This window comes from Hypomesus transpacificus, unplaced genomic scaffold, assembly GCF_021917145.1.
Source record: "Hypomesus transpacificus isolate Combined female unplaced genomic scaffold, fHypTra1 scaffold_31, whole genome shotgun sequence".
In the NCBI taxonomy this organism is placed as follows: Eukaryota; Metazoa; Chordata; class Actinopteri; order Osmeriformes; family Osmeridae; genus Hypomesus; species Hypomesus transpacificus.
This window is the reverse complement of record NW_025813837.1, coordinates 3,206,200-3,230,057: the sequence shown is the minus strand read 5'-3', so window position 1 is coordinate 3,230,057 and position 23,858 is coordinate 3,206,200. Positions and strand designations below refer to the sequence as shown.

At 44.1% G+C, this 23,858-nt stretch overlaps 3 protein-coding genes across 4 annotated transcripts; all 3 read left to right on the top strand.

Annotated features, from left to right (window-relative positions):
- The first annotated feature begins 3,157 nt into the window (after positions 1–3,157).
- lrrtm4l2 (leucine rich repeat transmembrane neuronal 4 like 2) lies at positions 3,158–11,156 on the top strand. Its single transcript, XM_047016070.1, has 4 exons — positions 3,158–3,233; positions 3,752–4,969; positions 5,042–5,400; positions 10,249–11,156. Exons 1-3 carry the CDS (start codon positions 3,209–3,211, stop codon positions 5,353–5,355), a joined length of 1,557 nt encoding a protein of 518 aa, XP_046872026.1. The 5' UTR covers positions 3,158–3,208; the 3' UTR covers positions 5,356–5,400; positions 10,249–11,156.
- A 5,715-nt stretch (positions 11,157–16,871) lies between these two features.
- Positions 16,872–21,259, top strand: vsig8b (V-set and immunoglobulin domain containing 8b). Of its 2 annotated transcripts, none has more exons than XM_047015671.1 (8): positions 16,872–16,982; positions 17,370–17,450; positions 18,313–18,482; positions 18,682–18,883; positions 19,305–19,457; positions 19,639–19,761; positions 20,016–20,154; positions 20,795–21,259. In XM_047015671.1, exons 2-8 carry the CDS (start codon positions 17,378–17,380, stop codon positions 21,015–21,017), a joined length of 1,083 nt encoding a protein of 360 aa, XP_046871627.1. In that variant the 5' UTR covers positions 16,872–16,982; positions 17,370–17,377; the 3' UTR covers positions 21,018–21,259. The 2 variants fall into 2 exon arrangements, with proteins under 2 accessions (XP_046871627.1, XP_046871626.1); XM_047015670.1 differs by having other exon boundaries at positions 16,872–17,029.
- A 964-nt stretch (positions 21,260–22,223) lies between these two features.
- LOC124463877 lies at positions 22,224–23,693 on the top strand. The gene has a single exon (XM_047015673.1). It carries the CDS (start codon positions 22,343–22,345, stop codon positions 23,318–23,320), a length of 978 nt encoding a protein of 325 aa, XP_046871629.1. The 5' UTR covers positions 22,224–22,342; the 3' UTR covers positions 23,321–23,693.
- The last annotated feature ends 165 nt before the right edge of the window (positions 23,694–23,858 follow it).

Below are 23,858 nucleotides of genomic sequence, written 5' to 3'. Positions count from 1 at the left end.
CATAATAGCAAGCCCAAATAAGCTTTCATGCGGTGGACTGGACTCATTAAAAGAACACATTTTAAAATCAAATATGATTGCCATGGGGGCACCTCAGATCTTTGATAATCAGACTGTAATTACACCGCATGGTGATACAGCACTTCACTGTGGATTGATTTCCTTAATCTCAGCTAAGCCCTTAAAGGCGGTTCTAATCACCTCTTATCTCCCTATAGGACTCTTCCACAAAAACAATCTGTTGCCCTGTCGTGACAGTGACCTACAAGAGCAGCACCAAGTGTTAGCCTTTCTGCTCTCCTATAGGACTCTCCACAGAACACGCATAGATTAGATTTGTCATATGTGTCAGTTCCTCAGATTCTTATGAAACAGATTCAGACATGTCCTATGCTCTTCTTCGTCTATAAGTCGTACATTAAGCTGCTTCTGTTGTGCAGATATTAAAAAGAGTGAAGGGACATGGACTTAAAGTGTAACTCTCGTTCTGGTGTCTATGTGTGTTCTTTATGAGGTTGAGCAAATGCAACATTAATCTTTTTCACCTCTTGACAACACCAAAGCCATATGGGTTTAAAATGATACCAATCAAATTTCTCCTCCTCTCAGAAACAACACTCATGACTAAGATTTTACGAGGGGGCAGAATGCACGCTTTTCTTTTGTTACAACCTTTCCTTGATCGATGGTCAGGCCTTGAGTTTCCAAGACAACCAGGTCACGTTTGAGTTTCTTACCTTAGACAGCAACACTGCATCACCTCACTGTACGACCGACTCATCCTCCAAATTGCCTCTTATGAAACTTTAATGTCTGTCTGTGACTGAGCCCTGAATTATAGAACAAGGCAAAGATCTGCTTCACTCCCAGATAATGAATCCCACTGTAACACATTATGGAAATACATAAATAATACGACAATAACAGTAAACAAAGAGGTTGTGAAAGATGGAGAGGGGTGATGTACAGAATAGGCTCTGAACAGGCTCTGTTTTGTTCTCTTGCCATGAGCCATTCACGTGAACGATACACACGGTACAACTTGAAAGACGGCAAGCGCTCGGAAACATCCGGTTTGATGTTTACTCATCCAAACTGATCTGCTACAGGAAGAACTGAAGATGAGCTTTCAGAAGGTTCAACTGTTCACTAGAGCTACTTGTGGAACACGTGTTTTTGTTCCCAAAAATCCCCGCACTGATCTGTGGCCTGTTGTCAATGTGGTACTTATGTCAGAAGAGAAGAGGGAAGATGTATTTTGTTGATGTTCAACACTTCAGCCTCTATTTTGAGGTATGACATTTATGTTGACATTTTTGTGGATTAACACAATCCACCTAAATTCTATGCTAGAGGTCGAAGGATGTTTTCTTTTATCAAAGGATTTTATTGCAGAGTTGCCTTTCAGATGTCACAGCATTCATAATGAAAACACCCCAACAAAACACAAGACGTGGAACCTTCTTTAAGTGCAGGAAATCTCACTTTATGATCCCTCAGGTCAGGAAACCAGTTTCTGTTAAATGTAATTGACTGTTGCTGATACATGAGTCATGTAGCCTATTGTAGAGATGTGGCCCTCAAACGCCGACATCGTTTTTAACACTTTCACAAGGCATTTGGAAAACCTGACTACAACTACAACTTAATATTGTATATTGACATGCAGGGCACGTACACACACTATCCTTTAATACATAACATTCTAGTTTGATTAAAACACATTTTATACTTTATAAGACTCGTAGCTAGAATTACTGTACGTGACCTTCAGGATCAACCTGTATCAGATCTCACAAGGGCCGGGTTTCCCAGATTCGTTAAGAAGCTCTTAACGCTAAGATCTTCTTAAGAACGTTCTAAGAGCGTTCGAGAGCGCCCTTAGAACGTTCTTAAGACGCTCTTGGCGTTAAGAGCTTCTTAACGAATCTGGGAAACCCGGCCAAGGTTGGTCACTTCCATGGAGTTCATTAGAAGGGACACGGTGCAAGGCTGCCATCTACCGTCCTCATATTTAAAAACGAGGTAAGAAAAGTATTGAGTAATGTGATTTCACATATTGCCAAAAAAGTATTACAACCGCTTCCATCTCATTCCAAGAGTTAATTAATCTCTGTGGTTTATTTGGTAGTTCAAAATCAAATAAGCCAGTTTTGAGTTGTATTATAACAAGCCTCTACTAGTCATAATATATAGGTCTATGTATTATAAAATAGCCTGATAAAATGATAATAGTAATATAACTAATAATAAAAAAAGCACGTTACGCAGAACAGAATGCTATTTCTGTTAGCATTCATATAACGTTGCTGTCACTAGGGAATATGGGAAAGAAACATTCAATTCAAACATTCAATCAAAAATGTGGGCAAGTTCGGCCCAATACAAAATTATCTAATCAGTATTCACTTTTTTATTAGGCTACTTCAGTTTTAGTTAGGTAAGGATCCAACAAAATATGGTTCTCTATTTGTATTGATAACGGACAAATGAAATCAGATGTAAATAAAATATTGGGCTAACTTTACGTTAAACGTGCATGGTTACAGGAGTCCTTTAAATCCTCGTAATAAACAGCATTTAGAAGTGGTCTGGAGTCCCATTGTGTACTGTGAGTAGCTGCTATAGCATACTGAGTTCTATTAAATCATGGACAATATGATTCCATCCACTATGCTCGATATATATTTCTGCAAAAGACAATCATGCCCTCGGCAGGGTATTGATGACCAAACGTGCACATGCAACACCCCCCCCCCCCCTCTCTCTCTCTCTCTCTCTCTCTCTCTCTCTCTCTCTCTCTCTCTCTATCTCTATCTCTCTCTTTGTGTGTGTTTGCAGAGCAAGAGAGAGAATCGGGTGTATGACCGAGCTTACAAGGTATATCGCAGTGTCGCTTGTCCACCTGATTTCGATATTGCGCATAAAGCCGGTTAGTTAGAATGTCGTTGAAGTAGCCTAACATTATACCATCTCTGATTAGTGACAAGAGGCGCATCACTATGCATTGCCTCCAGTCTACCTTCCGCCGACTTCTGAAGCTCACTAGTTCGCAGACCGCATTCCACTGTTCGAACCTGCTGCTTTTCTGATAAATAATAGCATCAGAAATCTGTGTCAAGCGGACCTTTACTAACTTCCAATAGTTAGGCAATTTCAAGAAGCGGGTGCAGTAAAGGATTGGAGTTTCCATCAGTTCTCAAATTGGATGTCTGCTTTTCCTCCAACGATGGGTAAGTGACCACTTAAGACTAGCCTGTGTGACAGCAATATTTCGTTTATCTAATAACCTTTATAATGAACAAATGCATTTTATGGGCTCAGTCTGTTATTAAATAGGCCTATGTCTAATTATGGTTAGAAGGTAAGTTCAGCACATTGAGTTTGTGTTTAGATTTGTAGTTTTATCAAACTGCCAATTTAACAAAGGTACTACTAAAAATACATTATAATATTATCACCGAATTCAATTTGTGTATATTTGGTGTATTTCATGATTATTGACTGATATAGAGTAACACTATAGATATATACTTTGCTGGATGTGGAGGAAACAGATCAAAGTCAGTCAATCCATCATCATATATCGAAACGGTTCGCCCTGATATAAAAGATCACCATTATTAAATATTAAATATATTCTAAAGCAACAGGCTGGCTGTCCAGTCCAGTCCATATTACGGACATGCCCGATCATGTAAAATAACCACGGGTGTGGAGTGATGGTCTCTTTCCCTCTGCTTCCTCACAGGTTCCCTGCTCTGGGACTGGAAGCTGTCATACCTTCTTCTCTATGTGTCTGTTCTCCTGCTGCTCAGCCAGGGGGAGAGGATGTGCCCGACCAGCTGCCGCTGTGAGGGGAAGATTGTTTATTGTGAGTCTGGCATCTTTCAAGACGTCCCAGAAAACATATCCACTGGTTGCCAGGGTCTTTCTCTGCGCTACAACAGCCTGCTGATTCTCCTTCCGTACCAGTTTGCTCATCTGAACCAGTTAATCTGGCTTTACCTGGACCACAACGCCATCAGCGCCATTGATGGTTTAGCTTTCCAAGGGCTGCGTAGGCTCAAAGAACTCATCCTTAGCTCCAACAAGATAGCACACCTCTACAATAATACTTTCAACGCTGTTCCGAACCTGCGCAACCTTGACTTGTCCTACAACCAGCTTCAGATCCTGGAACCTGGCCATTTTTACGGGCTTCGGAAACTCCAAAACCTGCACCTTCGGTCCAATGGGCTGAAAAGAATACCTGTCCGAACGTTTCTGGAATGTCGTAGCCTGGAGTTTTTGGACTTGGGTTACAACCGCCTGAGGACCCTAACCCGGACTATCTTCCTCGGGCTGTTCAAGCTGAAGGAACTTCATTTGGAGCATAATCAATTTTCGAGGATTAATTTCTCTCTGTTCCCTCGTCTTACCAACCTCCGGGCTCTCTACTTGCAGTGGAACCGCATTAGAACCATCAATCAAGGCTTGCCTTGGATCTGGCTCACGCTGCAGAAATTAGACCTCTCAGGAAACGAAATCCAGATCTTGGACCCTGGCGTGTTCCAGTGCATGCCAAATTTACAGACACTCAATCTTGAATCTAACAAACTTAACAACGTGTCCCAGGAAACGGTGTCTGCCTGGGTCTCCATCACCACTATCAACATGGCGGGAAACTCCTGGGACTGCAGTTACAGCATATGCCCCCTGGTGGCCTGGCTGAAGACCTTTAGAGATCCGAAGGACATCAGCATGATATGCAGCAGTCCCAAATCAGTTCAGGGAGACAAGGTCATGGACATAGTAAAGAACTACTCCATATGTGAGGACTTTGGAGATGGGGCCCTTACTACAGGCGTAATGGCCGTTCCGCCCACCTCAGCTGTTGTCAGTTTGGGGCCCACCTCTCCCTCTGACTCGGTCACAACAAGCCAAGGTCCCCCTGCTCCACCAGTCCAGACCCTCACCCCTCCAGCTGGCAGGCTTGTCACGATAGGAGGAGAGTCCACACTGATAACCTTCATATCTCCACAACCCACATTTCCCCCAGAGATAGACTTTGAGCACATGGCCTTCCATAAAATCATTGCAGGCAGCGTAGCCCTGTTCCTGTCGTTGTCGTTGATCCTACTGGTGATTTACGTCTCGTGGAGGCGTTATCCCAGTTCCATGAGGCAGCTGCAGCAACAGTCAGTCAACCACAAGCGCAGGAAAAAGGCCCGCAAGCAGGACCTCAGCCTCAACTCTCAGCTCCAAGAGTACTACCTGACCTACCATGCTAACTCTGACACCACGGACACCCTGGTGAACGAGGCAGGCCCGTGCACCTGCACCATCTCGGGATCCAGAGAGTGCGAGGTGTGAGGCGGAATCTTCATCCCACATTGACACTGCAACTGAGAGCCAGAGGTAAACTGCTCTGCTTGACGCCCTTCGTTTGTTCGACCTTCTCGTTCGTCGGTGCGGTCGTATTCTTCTTTTTACCAAACCTCCCGTGTCGTAACTAAACACCACCAGTTATGCTCTCTTCAGAAGTAATTGACAATGCTAATAAAGTTACAGTAACAAGACGGTTTGTCGGTTTATGACAGATTGCTTTTGCAACACTTTATATTGGATCTGTTGTGTGTCGGTTGGTGCCATGATGCGTCACTGCCTGTGTCAGGAACTGTATATTGTAGATCACGTCACCCTGACAACTGAAAAGGTCTGATTCTTTCACTATTCACTCATACCCCCTTTCCACCAAAGTGAACCGGGAGCTAGTTTGGAGCAGGTGCTAGAGCCGGTTCGGAGCTGGTTCAATTTGGTAACGTCACAATCCACTCGGATGAGTCTGTTACCAAGCAGGGTGTTAACACAGCTACACTATTGTGCCTGATTTGATGGTAACTGGAAGGACAGCTGGTCAAAAAACTGCTGTCTTGTATAATATGTGTGTGTCGGGATGTTAGTTGTAAGTAAATGTCTCGTGCAACTGCATTTGTTTTCCTCAACAGTTTAATCCAGTTTATGAATGTAAATTCATAGTACACTAGAAATATTGAGAATGTTGAGAATTACAGAGCGATCCTTCTTTCCATCCGCACACATCCTCTTCGACCTTAAAAGCCATTACAACACTTGGCTGGGGCTAAGGAGAAGTGGTTCTCCAAATAAAATCAATTTGGGGCAGAGAACTCATCTGCTTTAAAAAAAAAAAAAAATCTCTATTCATTTATTTTTCCATTAATGATATGGAAGTAGCTAAAGTGGAACAATCTTGCAAAAGCATTTCCAGTGTGTGCTCTGAGCAATAGGAAACTGATAATTATTTCTGTCATCAGAAGAGAAACACTTACTGATGGATAACACTCCCATGTCTCCAGGGAGAGAGGAAGAAAGTGTTCACTTGAACCTTGCCTTGCCTATTTATGCAAAAAAATTGTGTTTTGATTCAGAGATCACATTGTGTTCTCCTTCTAGGTGTATCCAGGGCCGTAACTACCATTGAGGACACCGAGGTCGTGTCCTCGGTATTTTTTTTCGTATTTCTGTTTTTTTTTTTTGCTTAAATCGTGGTATATAAACTCAAAATAAAGTACACGTGAAACTGACTGCAGGACGATGATCTTGGTATCCCACAAACCGTAACGTGATTTTATACTTGAAGAGCCGAGTAGCTCAAGAGTTTGGACATATGTGCTGCGCGTCATCAACAAAACGTACTGTCGTTATGGTAACCACCAAACACAAGTCGGACGCTGATGTTACCGCCATAGACATACCGCTACTGTTAGTGAATAGCCTATGTTAGTTACAGTCACTGGAAGAGGAGCGCAGCAAACTAAACATGTAGGTTAAGAGAAGTTTAAGTGGCAGATGGCTGTGAGAAGAAAGATTCATTTTCATGTGGAAATATTGTATTGCAGCAGCGTACTACTCAGATAAGGAAACATCAAATCAAAGTTTGGTTAACTCCGTCAGTACCGGTTGTCAATCAATTTCCACCGGTTGAATCAACATTCATTTTGCGATTGATATGATATGTCATTGATGTGATTGATTGAAAATGAAATTCAGTGGCAATTGGGAAATATCAAACTGACTCGCTATCGCTCGGTCGATACGTTCCAGCCTCAGTTTGATATTTCCCGGCATGACCGAACGGTCGAGGTTAGTAAGTAGTTTATTATATGGCAATTTTAGATTCTTTTCATTTTGTAAACGAAAATAAATGGTACCTTTAGGCTAATTGTAGCTAGCTCTTAAGTCTTCTCACGGTGTGTTTCATGTGTTGCCAAGCAACTCATTACTTTTGATAGAAAGCGGACAACATGGTTCTGCTAAAATGGCTTTAATTTCATCACAAAATAACGACACAAGTGATTCAAAGAGTCTGGTCTTCATCCTCACTTTCGATGACAAAGCTTTTCAGCATCATCTGGATAGTAAAACTCAGCAGCTGACTCGTCGATATCGCTCATTTTGAAGCTGACGTCAGAGGGCAATACGGATCCGTATTGACCGGCGAGGAGGGCAACACGCTGGGGTGACTACCCGTTATCCAATCAAAACGCTCGTACCGTCGTTGCCATATAATAATAATTAAAAAAAAATTGTGGTAACTTGCCCTTACTTCATGAGTCCCATAAAGGTCCTTCAAAAAGCCTCAGAATGCCCCATGTTTACCTCAAAATTTCAAAAGCTCCACACCGCCCCATATTCAAATGTCATAATGATGATGTTTTTGCTCCTTAAGACTCAATAAGAGAAAATGGCCATATTTAAATAATGTAATTTAAAAAAATTCCGGGGGAGCATGCCCCCGAACCCGCCTAGAAGTTCTGACTCATGACCTCAGTATTTTTTGGGGCCTGCGTACGGCCCTGGGTGTATCAAGATTGTTTTGATGTTGTTTTGAAATGGAAGCTCTCCTAGAAACCCCTTGAAAGATGTTTTCTTGCTGTGCAAGGAATGTTATCTTGCTGTTTCAAGTGACAGCAGAACGTAAATTCACCCCAATGATTCGTATGAATTGAAGCAAAAACCCAAGGCTTTTGATTTATCATCAGAGACGGATTAGACTTGATTTGGTAAAAGATTAGTAATGGAATTCCTCTGCCAAGTCATTGTCCCTGAGATCTACATGATGATGCGGAAATAACCACAGTATAATCTCTGTTTTTTGAGTCATTACTCAAATTAAGTCTCTTATTAAGTGGACATTGTGTTTTCCAGAATCAGAATCCATCCGAAGTTCGGAATCTCATTGTGATGTCTTAATTAAATCTCAGGGTTTTAAATTAAGCCTACTTATGGCAACAGTAACTAAATGACAACAGGTCAATTCCACAATCCCACTTTCCTTCACCTCACTCTGTAACTGTCATCTCTGCCACCCTCTGCTGCCACATGGTTAAAGCAGCAGTGCCCATGCTGGCAGCCCTGGTGTTGTTGTGTAGGGCTGTGTGCCTGGTGTGTTCAGGGCTGTGTTCAGGGCTGTGTTCAGGGCTGTGTTCAGGGCTGTGTTCAGGGCTGTGTTCAGGGCTGTATGGAGAGGGCTGTGTGTGAGGAGAGGGACACAACAAGGACAACAGATGCTGGGGAAACAGGGACTCTGAGGGGTCATGGCTCCCTTTGCTGTTAGGAAAATACCACACGCCTCCATCTGTCCTATCCTCCACACCTCCTGTCTGTCTCAGCCTCCTCGTGGAAATAAGAAAATATCAAATGGGCAAAGGGGCACGTGTGTGTGTGTGTGTGTGTGTGTGTAGGATTATTTATCTCCGTTAGGAGTGGTACCTTATCAAAAAGGTGAATTTCAGCAGCAGGATACCAGGATTCATTTTGAGCAGGATAATCCAATGCGTGTTGTAATCCTATTCTCTGCAGATGGCTACTGAGCTGCACATGTAGGTGTTATATGCATGTGGCAGGGAATAGCCAGCTGGATAGCTTTCAGTTTTTTTTATCAAACACAGCTCACAGCTCCTGTGTAAGGGAAAAAAAAACCTTCACGAATGTTTATTCAGTGAGATTTATGGGCCCCATCACTCTATTCACTTAACACAGCCTGTGTTTCTGATTTCCAGGCATGGGGTTACCTCCAGCAGAAAGATTTATATACCCATACATCATGCTTTCTGCACTTGCATTTATGATCAATCCCTTCATTTGGAAAGTCAATGTGAGCTTCACGTTGGACTCAAAGAGCGGCGCAATTGATATTCAACACAAATTGTTTGCCGTCCTGTATCGTCTGATTGTGGAGGTTCATTAGATAGTCCTAGAACAAGTGGAGGACGTTTTTTTGGTGCCATTTTTGGAAACAATGGTACAGTATTGAGCGAACGCAGGGCCATGGAGGTTAAGTTGTGTAGAAAACAATGGGCTTCTTTCTGATTTGTATGTCCAAATTGTCCAATGATGTCCCCTCGGCCCACCCCTTCACAAGGGTATGGAGATCATAAAAAAAAGAAGGTATTTTCAAGATATTGTTTACTAATAGGAAATTCTAATCAATCAACTCACTTGAGGCATCAAGTACTAAAATATTCACTCACTACTTCCAAACCGTAGATTATCATTGGACCCTTTGAATTTAAGAATTATTCTTCAGCATACTCTAAGATTTTTGTGTGGATAAACTGAATGGCCAATTCTTTAACAATCACTTGAAATATTGGAGTCAACAAATACACATTTGCTGTTAGAGACTGGCAAAACTACTCAGTCTTTGTCCAACTAAAAATTAAGTCTTCACAGAAGCTGTCTTGCACTGCAGATGGCACTACTTAGTATTCAAAATGCTTTTAATTTATGTAACATTGGGATGAAGCAGGATATTTTAAGTCCCTCAAGTAGAATTTTTCAGTGGAATGTCCTCCAATTCATCACCCATGTTGATATGGTGAAATATAGAATAACAATCTATATCTTAATTTGACAGCTGTAAGCTTAGTCTGCAGGAATATATTCTCGTTAATTGCTTGGCTGTCAGCTTGCTCACGTCAAACAGCACTAAAGCCAGTGTATTAACATGGTAATCACAGAGCATAATGGTGATGCATTGTCTAGCACATGTTTTGTGGGTATACCAAAGCTTACAATGTTTGTTCTATATTAATGTATTTTATTTATACAACCCACATGCATGTCTATCATATGTAACTGTTACTGGCTACTCTACTTGAGGCAGTGGGCCCATATGTGGGTTTCAAAAAAGCAGTGAATGTATTCTGTAATTGTTCTCATTTCTCTTCTTTCCTCCCATAGGGTGAAACCTGCCTGGAATGCCTCTGCTTCTATACACAGAATATATATATAAATGTACAGCATAAACTCTACAGACTCCAAGTGGTCTTGACAGACTCAGAAGACATCAGAAGGAGTTGCCTCCGCAGGAGATCAGACAGTGTTGGACTTTCTCTACTAGGACAGAGGCATTGTGTCATTCCTGGTCATAACGAAGGACCGCCCCTGTAACCCTTCACCCTCGTGACCAAAACTGATGTTATTATCTCCCAGGTCATGTGCACATCTAACAGCAGGATGACATCCTTCATGTTCCTATTGCAACCTCCTCTGACCATGGACTCGTTGTCACTCACGTTTAAATAAACTGCTGGCGTCACACTGGAACTGAACACAGAGAATTAAACGCATAAAGTCAGTCTATTCACTGTACATAGAAACTATTAACATTTGACTTTTTACAGCGCATGCTGCCCCTCATTCAAGTCTTGGGGAGCATTTTTGGTAGAGCATAACTTGTGAAAGTGATTTCTGTTCAGAGGTTTGTCAGGGTCAAATGAAAGTAATCCCAGGTGTTGGATGATATTTAATGCGCCTCAGTTTCTTTTCCGTCTGACAGTTTGTGTTGTGGGCTTCAGAGAAGTCTAGAATGTCCAGTCCATTTGTCTCTGTCAGAAAATATAGCACTGTGTTTGACTTCTTTGGATTTGCTGTGTTGTAGTGTTGATCCAGTGTAATGCAAATGCTTTTTACATGAACACACATGTAAGAATGTGGATGATTTGTAGAACTATAGCTACATGCTTGACACTATTTGCATCAGGTCTAGCTTACGTCTAGCTGTTGGGACTCAAACAATCGAACATTTGACTTTTAATCTTGTGTACGTACTATCCTACTGTGTGTTTTATTACTCACAAATGTGTGTTCAAGTTAGGTGAGTCATCACTGCTGTTTTCATTACCAGGTTGAGTACAAGGTAAACAGAGAAACCAAGATGCCCTGTGCTAATCTTAACACTGAAAAATTATTTTCTTAGGAATTTAAAAAGGGTTAGGATTAATTCGGGACGGAATATGTATACATTATTGGATAACATGACAGTCCAGTTTAATATGCCCGATAATATCAAATAAAGATTTTTTTTAAAGCTGAATGAAGAAAGTCTTGATATAACTTTTGTTTTTTTGAACTCCACAAGCTACAGACATTGTGGCTTCAGCTGTCTGTCCTTATAAACACATGACAGACCGGAGGGGCAATGAATATTTCAAATGAAGGTTTTATCTCAAATTAACGAGGAGGGCCAGCAACTTCAAAAGAGGAGACATTCTTCTTGTGTTTAATTAAATGTTTATTTCTCATTACTTGACAGTATTCTATCAGTTATGGGAGAAACCTGTACCCCCAAACTTTTTTTCCCCAGGAGCTCTCACAAAAGGTTATCTTAAGAAAATAGAGAACAGTAAGGAATGATCGAACAATTTGTTTTAAAGCGAAAAATAAAATGAAAATGTATTGAGTTATGACTGTGTGTGTGTGTTTCAGATGATTCATTCTTGGTTTGTTGCACTCTGCAACTTGCAGTGAGTTAACTGTCTTGGAGAGTGTATGGACCAGGGACCCGGACGGCTTTTTTCTCTCCTTTATCAAAATGTGTCAGTTCTTTCCTCCTCTTCTCTTGGCAGGGCTGGGGGGGATGTCTCTCTCCATGGGCCCTTTCCCTGGGCCAGACTTCAGTGGTTTGGCAGAGGAGCACCCCATCCTCCAGGATTATGGCGTCCACCATCAAATAGCTTGAGGCAGTGTGTGTGTGTGTGTGTGTGTGCATCACAGAGAGGAGCGGAGAAGGAAAGACAGAACAAAGACAGAAAGTAACATTGGTCTTGGTCTTGCAACCACACGGCATTTACAACTTAGCGATATATATATATTTTTTTTTATCGACTGTTTTGATGAGAAATAATTACTTTCTGCCCATTGTGAGACTATTTGGAATGTGCAGGAATGTGGACGGAATCTTGGTCCTTGGTTCAGGCGTCTTCTGTTGAATGCAGATTCAGGCCATTGGAGCACTGTCACAGCACCAGGCAAAGTGGTGCACATGGCACTCCTTTAAAGATTTCAGACTTTCTCTTGTTCCAAATTACTTAAATTCTCTCCAATTGCTGTCCTCCATGACTGAGCAGACAATGTTGTCCCTGTCTGTAGGGGATAAGGCTTGGCACACATTCTGGGTTAAGCTCAGAGTAATCTCTACTGATGAGATAAAACAACTCAATCAATGTCCAATCCCTAAGACACCGGGGAAGTGATTTATTGGCACAAATGTATACTCTATCTGTGTCCGTTCCTTATTCAATTTTCTTTCGCCTCAGACTCCATGAGTTTCTTACTGCACAGTGAGAGGACCATGTTCCTTCTAAAAACAATCCCGTCTTAAAACTTTGCCTCCTCCTCCTCCCCTCCCCCATCCCTCTCTCCATCCAACCATCCATCCAACCATCCATCAAACTGAAGCCACAAGTAGGTACTCCATGCCCCATGCCTGTGGCCATTCTAAATGGCTGCTAAAAGCTTGTAATCAGACTGCTGAACAAACACGGCAACCTTAACCTTTTGGTCCGTGCCACTCATTAGGCCTGGTTCTTTTGTGACGAGCAACATACTTTCTTCTAAGCGATTTCCACATTGGTGGCTACAGAAGGCCAAACACTAATGGCTACCTCCAAGGGACGCATCACTTCCTGCTGTGAAATACAACATCCCTGCGCCCCACATGCTGAGCTCTGTACGCTTGACTGGGGCTTGATGGGTGTTTCTGCCCTTCTGGCTCTCTCTGTGGCTTTGGATCACAGAGAGAGGGGGGGGGGTGGTGGAGGGGGGCAGGGAGTGATGGAGAGTGACAGAGAGATGTTGGGGGGAGAGAGAGAGAGAGAGAGAGAGAGAGAGAGACAGAGAGAGAGAGAGAGAGAGAGAGAGAGAGAGAGAGAGAGAGAGAGAAAGAGAGAGAGACAGAGAGAGAGAGAGAGAGAGAGAGAGAGAGAGAGAGAGAGAGAGAGAGAGAGAGAGAGAGAGAGAGAGAGAGAGAGAGAGAGAGAGACAGAGAGAGAGAGAGAGAGAGAGAGAGAGAGAGAGAGAGAGAGAGAGAGAGAGAGAGAGAGAGAGAGGAGAAAGAGAGAGAGGAGGAAAACCCTTACATTCTCAGGCTGCTAATGTATTCTACTTCTAGCTGTGGCACATGGATATCATGCCGTGTGGGGGCAGATTGGGCATGAAATGAGTCATGGCTGGAAAAACGACAGGCATAATCATTCAGGAGCATTTGCTCCATAGCACACTGAGACAGGGTGTTGGCAAAAACAATGATGATTGACAGCCGACAAGACAAGGATACTGCCTTTGTGCTCATTAGGGCGTGATAGAAAGAGCCAAACCTGCCTGGACCAGGCCCACCCTTATGATTACGACGTGAAACAGGAATGACAATGATGTCCATTTCTATCTCGAAAGCAAGGCAATGTATTTTACCAAAATAGTCACTGTCATGGTGCCTATTACATTGAAAAAAATCGAGACAAATGTGAATATCAGTATGGGCGCACAGGCGAGGTTGCACATGTTGCTCTCCAGTCACGTAAGTCAGCAAAAGAGTGAATGACTGCAGCCCTCTGCTCGGGGCTCCCTCCTCATTCCAGTGACATCCCACCTTAAAAAGACAAATCTATGTGCTAAACTGTCGTCCTGACACGGTGCACGGCCGTGACTCGCACTGCCAGTCCGCCGCAGCACGGCTGCTAGCGAACCGCTCGGCTCCTCGGCCGCTCGCGAGGGGCGGGACGGTCGTTTGTTTGCTTCCCCTGCTAGGTTGTTTACTTGTAATTTGGAAATCTGTCAAGGTGGTTTGTTTGCCACCCTGCAGTGTGATTAGGGCCGCCGTTGCCAGGTCCAGTGAGATAGATGGGGTTTATCAAGAGGCTTGGCTGATAGACAGAAAACAGTGTATCTTCCCTGTAGCCTGGTGTGACTGTTTATAAAGAGCAGGCAGCTCAGAGCACTGGCCTCATTTAGCCAGAGAAACACGGAGACATCCAAAACCACAAAGCCGTCTCTTGCACACATTTGTTGAAATCGTATTCCGAGATTTGAGGGTCCGAATAAATATTGTAGATTTCAGAGTTGTGAGTTTTTCTTGTAGATTTCAGTGTTGTGAGTTTTCCTTGTAGGGGGAAACATTCTGTTCAACAGAGCTATCCATTTGCCAGAGCTTCTGTCAGACACAAGGGGGAGTTTGGGGCAATTAAACACCACCTGCTCACATGGCAGTCAGACTCACAGAATACATATGCATACATACACAGTATGTGAACTGTATCTATTACCTGTCCGCATTCATGCGCACACAGACTCAAAAATACACAGTAGGGGGGTTGGAGGCAGTGAGACTGGAGTAAAGCAGAGACAAGTTCTTGTCGTATATACATGAATATGCTCACATTGTGTGTTTCTTGCATATTTGAATTCAGGTCATGTTTCATGTGGCATCAGAGGTGCTACTTATTTATTCATCTTCATCTTCACCATAAAGAACACCACTCCATGACCGCATCACCGTGGCACAGTTAGTTCCCAGTGGGTAAAGAGTGATCAAGTTCAGACACTCTTATGATCGATGCTGAATAATTTTATGTTCACCTCAGCCACGAACAATTAAGTCTGTTGGCTTATATCACCCTGTCCCTTTTAACTATCATCAGCCACAAGGAAAATCTAATAGCTCTGTGCACAACTCAATAAAAGCCACAAATCACAAGGTCCACATGTCTGTATTGAAGAAGACAGCTATAAGACATCGGAGGGATCCGATATCTGCTTTTAGGTCTACAAGACAGGTAATTGTTGAGATGGGTGACATCAGTTCCGAGTCTGGCTTCTCACTTGGACAGCCAGCCAGACAGACTACCGGGCTCTCCAGAACCCTGCAGCCTATTACCCTCATGGTGGTATTTATACGCATAGTCACATAACCTGTTTGTGGAGTTCATGATGCATTCCCTCTTCCTCTGACTGTTCCCCATGCTACCAGTATCTGAAACATGGGCGTATCTAGCCCTATTTGAGGGGGGCTGGAAATCTAAATTTGTTTATTTCTCTTTCTAAAACCCACTAGAGGACACTATTTAAAAGGATATTTAAAATAAAATCTTATGGGGGAACATGCCCCCAGACCCCCCTAGTTTTGCTGGGTCACAGGAAAAATTATAGGTTTTATCTAGGGGCTTAGCCCCCCCAAAAGTGGGAACCTAGATTCGCCCCTGGTCTGAAAAGTATAGAAAAGTTGCTCTTGTTATGAGAATGGCACACAACCTACACAGATAAAATGTCCCCCAAGTCCCTTTCAGGAGGGAATTTTTTTTGGTAACACTTTGTACAAAGCTTTCTATATCAAACATCGCTGATCCATGACAGTGACTGTCACGGACGTCGACACAAACACAAGCAACACGTTCACCCAGCTAAATCCAGCCTTCACTCATCAAGCCATTAAAGAAAAAAAAAAAAAAAAGTGTGTCATTTCCATTCGGCTTTAATACATCCGAAATAAAAATCATTGTGTATTGTGATGCTTTCTGAGGGGTAATCCTTTCTTATGGGGATGATGTGGAATGATTTTTCACATTGCGTAACCTCTGTTGGGGGAAGTCGAAGCAGTCTTTTCCTAGACAAGCCCAGAGGTGTGGCTGATCATGGTAATTATTCATCTCACTCAACACTGACACACGCCTCGAGAAACTGGAAATTGAAACACAACAGGAATCCACAACACACTGTAAGAAACACAACACAAATCAAAACACACAAAGGCCGGGTCTGTTATACAAGCAATGTTATCAACGTCCACACACAAGTTGAGATGTAACCAATCACGATACCCAGAGGTGTTATTAGACATAAAGCTCTACTGGGGCACAGGCCCCTATTCATATTCCTTTTTTTTTTGTCAAGCTTGCGGCACACAATGCACTATAGGCGATAGAAACTCCCCTTGCTTAACCCACTATACAAAAGTTCAGGGACGCAAGTTTGATATCAGCTTCGGAAGGGACATCAAGTTAATGCAAGCACGCATATTTCTTTTGCATTCATTTGAACGCATGTACTGTTTTTATTTTATTTTACAAGCGTTGATTGGGATACAGCGTTTATTTTTTCAAAGATTATCAATCTAAATGAATGCACTGACTAATTAAGTAAATGGTTATAACTCAAACTTTAGATTTTACTGGGGCACAGCCGATTTATACTGGGGCACGTGCCCCAGTAAAAAGGGTCTAACGATGCCCCTGACGATAACAAACACGATTAAATAGTTGAATGGGTTCATTCAGCACACTCTTTTCAACAATAGCCAGGTAAAGTGGGGAGGTGAATCTCCAAATCTTGATTTGCCATCAAATGCTCTTCAACTGAAATAAACCTATCCCAGATTAATTGTTAAATGTTTTAATATTCTGCTTACATTTTAATTTATTTGAGTCTGAATGACGCAGAAATAATGTTTGTAGTCCTGTTGAAATGTAAAATCCAAACCTTCCAATCGAACAACAGTTTAGGTAGGGGGGCGTGGCCTCCAGCAACTCACCTGTTGCTGAGTTTCAAGTGAGACCGGAGAGAGAAAGCACAACTTGTGCGCTTGGGCCTACAGCTTGGCCTCACAGGAATACTTTCTACTTGGATAATTTCCTTTCTAACAGGTACTTGGGACTGCTTTGATAATTTGACATGGATCATTTCAGAAATTGTTGGTATTGTATTATTGTATTATCTGTTCTTGAGTCAGGAAACTCCACACTCAGTTCTTACTTAACAGTGGTTGGCGTTCACATTTGTTTACTCTAGTTAATCATTTATCTGGAACTTTAAAGAGAAACTTTAAAACCATAGAGAGACATACCTACCACAAGGAAAACAATGGCTTCCGGCCACTGCTTATTTTAGTAGTTTTAGGGTGTCGTTGTGTAGAAAGCAGTTTAATCAAGTTTCCCTATACAGAAATAGGCCTGGAAAAGGGAAGTATTGTAGAGTTATTCAAATAAAGCAGGTAGTTTCAGAGATCTGTTTGTGTCATCTCTGTTCCACAGGTTTGACCATGGGAACGTTTTTTACACACTTCTGGCTACAGTTGGCTGGAATGTTTGTTCTTACACACTATTTGAATTCAGGTGAGTAATTTTGAGTGAAATGTTCTGAGCTGGTATTTGTTGTTTTTCTTCAGCCTGGTGCGTCAGACACAAGTCACATTGCACTTTACCCAACCGATTGTAATTCACTTGGTTTTCATCCAAGTGTTACCTTTTCAAACAAGTAGAGATCAACCTGGGTAATGGTGTTTACGCATCTGAAAACTGAGGCAGAACATTCACAAACTCCTCTTCGTTGACTCAGATTTGAATCATGCATTCACAATCATTTCAAAGTCATTTCAAAGTAGCGACGCAAGCTCCAGAAACTTCATCGCTTTTTCTGCAGCTTGTTCAAAACGGAAGGGGCGGATGACGGTGATTCCAAGCCACCTGAACAGTCATGGATCTTTTGTGTTTTAAAATGAGCAGTTTTTTTGTTCAGCGGGAGGGTGGAAGGCCTCTAGAACAATCTATCATGGTGTTGAATGGCGTCCACACCAAGCTTAGAGCAGTCAAAGGTGTAACCTCCTGCAGGCTGGTACCAAGGACGGATGTGTCCAGGCTGTGCTCACAGCTCCTGTCTAACCACAGCTAGAAGACATGAACTCACTTATTCATGTGACAGTAATGCATCTGGCCTCCTGTCCACTGTGTCACAGATGTCCAATTAATGTTGCAGAGGTGAAACGATGACGTTAGTCACAGAATGCTAAGCCCACTTAAAGGAACATTTCCGGAAATAAGCCTACCGTGCAATTATTTGAATTGTCCCTTTTTAAGATGATTAACTTGTTTCTGTCTATCACTTTTTTTTTTTTTTCATACACAGCTTTTCAGGATCAAGTCCACCGACAGTAGCAGTGAACCAGTCTTCATGATGTCTGTTTCTCTGAACCCTCAGGTGTGACAGAGGCCATGCAGGTGACATCCACGGGCCCCCAGACTATCCAGAAGGCCAAGGGGGAGTCTGTGACACTTGGGTGTACCTACACGTCTGGCTCCTCAGACACGGGGGACCTGGACATAGAGTGGTCCAACGTCAGCCCAGACATGACCCAGAAAGACACACTGGTGAGGCAGCAGATCCGGAGGGGAAATCGAGGATGTTATGAGAATTCATAGGAGGAAGCGGATGATTGGTTTGTTAGTTTAGACGGGGGCTATGCTACGGGCCATCGCTGTGCTAGTGGGAAAACCTGTTTTGGAGAAAATATGCTGAGGCGGAGGTTTTTGTTTTACTTTGTCACTGAACGGGATGTCTGTGTGCCAGATCTTATCTTACGCAGGAGGGAAGACGCTGCATTACGGGGATGCCAGCCTGTCCGCCAGACTGAGTTTCGTTGCAGATCCCACGAAAGGAGACGCCTCAGTTTCGATCTCCTCGTTACTAGTCTCAGACACAGCGACATACCAGTGCAAAGTAAAGAAGGCACCGGGCGTCGACATGAGAAAAGTCACCGTGGTAGTAATGGGTGAGAAATTCCTTGACTTGTCTGTCACCCCACCTGACTGGTTTCACCTTAAAACTAACCTCCTACAACGAGCGAAGGCATCGTCATGAAGATGGAATTCCAACACCTTGGTTCAGCCTCAGCAACCACACCTTGTAGCCTCTCACGTTTTGTTCTGAACATTCTGAAATATACACACAAAAATACAACGTTGGCAAGGAAACAGTACGCTATTTCCGTGGAGAATCTAACAAGTGAAAACAGCACTGATAACAGCACACAAATCTATAAAAAACATAATGGAAATACTGCTCTTTTCACATGCTAAAACAGAAGTCGAAAAAAATCTACAAACGTGTGACAAATATTGGCACAGTACTGTAAATTGACGTAAGGTTCCTTCTGTGAGTGAGGTCTGACATCCATTGCTTCCCTTCCTCAGTCCCCCCCTCTGAGCCCAAGTGCTGGGTGGACAGCAGTGAGGAGAAGGGGACCACGGTATCCCTGCGCTGCAAGTCCTCTCAGGGCTCCACTCCTCTGACCTACGTCTGGAAGAGAGAAAGTGGCGGGCCCATCCCTCCCACTGCCACACAAGGTAGCATTCCCCACAACACGCGCTCCACATCTTGCTATCACCCCGCTTCTCAGTTCCGTCTCTCTGTAGACACGGACACACAGACAGTGTTGCTTTGTATGACATGAGCAGTTTTTTGTGTCGACCCTGAGGTCTGTGTTATGCGAATGAACCTGTTGAATGTTCTGTGTGTTTCCTGAAGACCCACAGACAGGGCTGCTGATGATAAAGAACCACTCTGAGAGCTACATGGGAAACTACCTGTGCCAGGTCCAGAATGCAGTGGGAAAACAACAGTGCAAATACACACTGAATGCATACAATCGTAAGTCCGAACACAACCCCTTTGGGTGTTTCAGTGTTTGCTCAACCTCTTATCAACAGAATAGAAAGCCAGCGTTGCCATCAGAAAATTTAAACCAAGGTCGGCATTCCTTTTAAGGCTGTTGTGGACAGCAAGAGAAGGTCAAATGAAATCTCCAGCCGGCAGTGTAGTCTACAGCCAGGCTGTGTCTGTAGTTAGGTCTGTTTAGAGTTGTCAGGTACGTGTGTCTGATGCTCATCCCTACCTCTCCACAGCCACAGACAGAGTGGGGGTGATTGTGGGCGCTGTGATTGGTGCTCTGCTCCTGCTCCTCCTCCTGCTGTTCCTCATCTGGCTGCTGATTTGCTGCTGCCACAAGCGTCGCTACCAGAAGGAGCTCGCCAACGAGATCAGGTACGAGGGACCGCGGTCCTCACCTCTCGTCGACAGAGTCCTGAGTGCTCTCTCCTCGTGACCCGCCTCTCACTCTCTCCCTCCTCCCCTCCCATCTCCCTACTCCTCCCTGTACCTCCCCTCCCCCCTCCTCCCTGTACCTCCTCCCTGTACTTCCCCTCTGTACCTCCCCTCCCCCCCTCCTCCCTGTACTTCCCCTCCTCCCTGTACCTCCCCTCTCCCCCTTCTCCCTGTACCTCCCCTCTGTACCTCCCCTCCCCCCCCTCCTCCCTGTACCTCCCCCTTCCTCCCTGTACCTCCCCTCTGTACCTCCTCTCCCCCCCTCCTCCCTGTACTTCCCCTCTGTACCTCCCCTCCCCCCCTCCTCCCTGTACTTCCCCTCCTCCCTGTACCTCCCCTCTCCCCCTTCTCCCTGTACCTCCCCTCTGTACCTCCTCTCCCCCCCTCCTCCCTGTACCTCCCCCTTCTCCCTGTACCTCCCCTCGGTACCTCCTCTCTCCCCCTCCTCCCTGTACCTCCCCCCTCCTCCCTGTACCTCCCCCCTCCTCCCTGTACCTCCCCTCTGTACCTCCTCTCTCCCCCTCCTCCCTGTACCTCCCCCCTCCTCCCTGTACCTCCCCTCTCCTCTCCCCTTCCCCAGGGAGGACGCCCCAGCCCCTGAGAGCCGGCCCTCCAGCAGGAACTCCAGCTACCGCTCGGTGCTGGGATATCGCGCCCACTCCGGGGGGATCCACAGCTCCGCCAGGAAGGCCCCGTCCAGCAGGGCAGGCTCTGGCCAGGGCAGCATCCATACGCCCCAGCCTACCCCCAGACAGAACCCCCCTCCCCTGAAGTACGACAGTCGCTATGGTTACCCTGTGTAAACACACAGCTACTGGGCTGGGAGTTGTGGATAAAGTAGGAGGACTTTCAGAAAAGACAAATATATGTGAAGGCTATTTAAAAAAAAAAAGTTTTTGTTTTAATTTCTTTGACTTTGTCTTGTAAATGAGTTTAAATGAGATCGATGTCTATTTTGCTTGGTGAATACATTATCAGTAAAGGAAAGTATGCTTTGTATATGCTTGTACAATAAAAATTTTACACTTTTTTTTTTAATCAAAAATGTTGACCATCCTATATGAGCAGGCCCTGGTAAGGATAATAACATTGCAGGTTAGAGTGAGCAAAACGACTTGGGTCTTCTAAGGATTCTCCCAAGTCGAGTCAAATTAAATATTTATAGACAAACCCATTTGCAATGACAGTATAATTTCCTATAATTCTGAACATCATAAAACTTGAAAACATATCGAAGAACACGGAACAACAATTGATGTTTGGCCTGCCAGACACAGAATGTTTTATTGATGCCCAAGGTTTAAGTCCACGACGACAGACCTTTGCCCAAAAATAAATAAGAGCGGAGCCTGAAGGTGAGCCTGAAGTGGTTTCACCCTCCATCATGAGGTACGTTGTGTAAATATGTGGCCAGGACTTCAGGAAGACCATTTGCATGGGGAAACCCCCCTGGCTAAGAGAGGATGCTGTGGTCTCGCAAGGTTGTTATGCTGCACTAGTCTGGCACCGTAATGTCACTGTACATTTGCATACAGAGAAGCTCTTCACCATTGGTCCTTGCGCATTATACAAATACCGTAACCACCACTGTCGGTTCGTCTCCCATGCAAATTATGCTTTGAGCAGTTTGGCTCTTTATAAACTCTAATCAGGGAGTGGTGAAATCAAAGGGTTGTCTCAGTGTGCAGTGACTAGCTTCGTAAACAACTCCAGGGAAGTTTTTAAAGCCGATCTCTGGAAACATTTTATTCATTTTTCTATCTTTAACCAGAGGCAAATCTGACATTGCATCCCATCTTGAAGAATCAAAGAAGAAATTTATGCAAAACGTTATAATAATAATAATTTCAAATCGTTATATAAAAAGGCCACTTTCTTCAAGGTAAAATACATCATTGCACCTTCCTTTCCTGTGGACTTGTAAAGAGGTTGTACAGATGAGGCCATTTTAAATGTGTGTTTGTGACATGAAATGTGTGTTTTGTTTTCAACGTGTGTTTTAGAAAATCTGGACTCCCATCAGATCAAAAGTTTGGTGTGAAACACTTCAGATCCATTTTGATCCAAACCTTGGGAAGTCCTGAACATTTTATTCATTTTCTGTGATTCTTGTGAAACGAACAGCACAATGATCGGATCAATTCAGGTGTTCATCTGGGTGTTGACCGGTCTGATCGCCGTCCTCACTGGCTTCTTCAACCTGTACATCATCACAATGAGTGTTGGGAGCTACAGGCAGCACAAGCACTGGACCCCCTCTGAGACCATCATCACAGCTCTGTCTGTGGCCAACAGCGTCCACCAACTGGTCTGCTACTTCTGGATGACCATGGACGGGTTCGACCGCTACTGCTACATGCCCCAGACGGTTTACTCCCTGATGCAACTGAGCGTCTTCAGCCTCAAGTTCACCATCATGTGGAACAGCGCTTTCCTGACTTTCTACTACAGCACCAAGCTGGTCATCTCTCCCATCCACTGCTACACCAAGATCCAGGAGGCCATCATGAAACACGTGACCACGGTGGTCCTCCTCATCCCCCTGTTCGGCCTTGGCGCCTGCAGTCCCATGCTGGTGGTCCTCCATCCGCATAACAACACGGCGGCCGGCCATGATTGTGGGGTCATCACGCCCACCGACACCTCGGGAGACATCTACGAGGTGGTGCACCTGATCTTGGCTGACGTCCTCCCTGGCTTGGTCATGTTAAAGTGCTGCGTGTCCATCTCTGTCCACTTGGCCCTCCACCTGCACCACATGAAGGCCACCACCAATGGCTCCCACGGCCCCAAGCTGGGCACCCAGCTGCGGGTGATACGCATGACTCTTATGCTGGTGGCTCTGGACCTCTCCTTCCTCGTGGTGGATCTCTACGTCCACTACCAGATGTCTGTCGAACACGAGGACATCATCGGAGTCTCCTTGCTGTTCACCTCAGTTTATACAACCTTCAGTGCAGTGGTGCTGATCTACGGGAAGAAGACCTTCTGGAAGAATCTTCTCCACTCCTACAACATCGGTCTGGACGAGTTTCCCTGTTTGGTCTTTCTGAAGGTACCAGAAACCAAGAACAAAAACAACCCTGCCCATCCAGTCAAACACTGACTTCACAACAGGAACAGTGTTCTGAGGTGTTTCTTTATGTATTTTTCATCCTTCACAAATCTCTCTCGTCGGCTATTAAAACAAAAAAAGTGTGTGTAAAAAAAAATACGTCGGCATCCCTATCTTATGAATTGCTATACTATCGATGCTTCCTTGTAGCATACTCTCTGGCACCACCTAGTGGGTCCAGCGTGAAACTGAACAGTTCAGGCTAGGGGCTTGTCTGATCAGATCCCTTTAGTTCCTATGGTTGTGCTCGTACGGCATCTAGCCCCGGGTGTTATTGCTCCCTTTCATGGCTAGACCTTGAAGTCGAGTTTTTATTATATATTTTTACTGTAAATAAATAAACAAATAAGCAAACAAACTCAGTTGAACCCGTATTTGCTGCTAATAAAGCACTTCAAGTCGAAACAAAAACATATTTATTGGTCGTTTTTTCATGTCGTAAGGACCTTGGCCCATGTAGCCTACACTGCTGTGCAGACACATGGCAAAGCTGAAGATACAGACTAGTCCTAGTATTGTAAGAACTGCA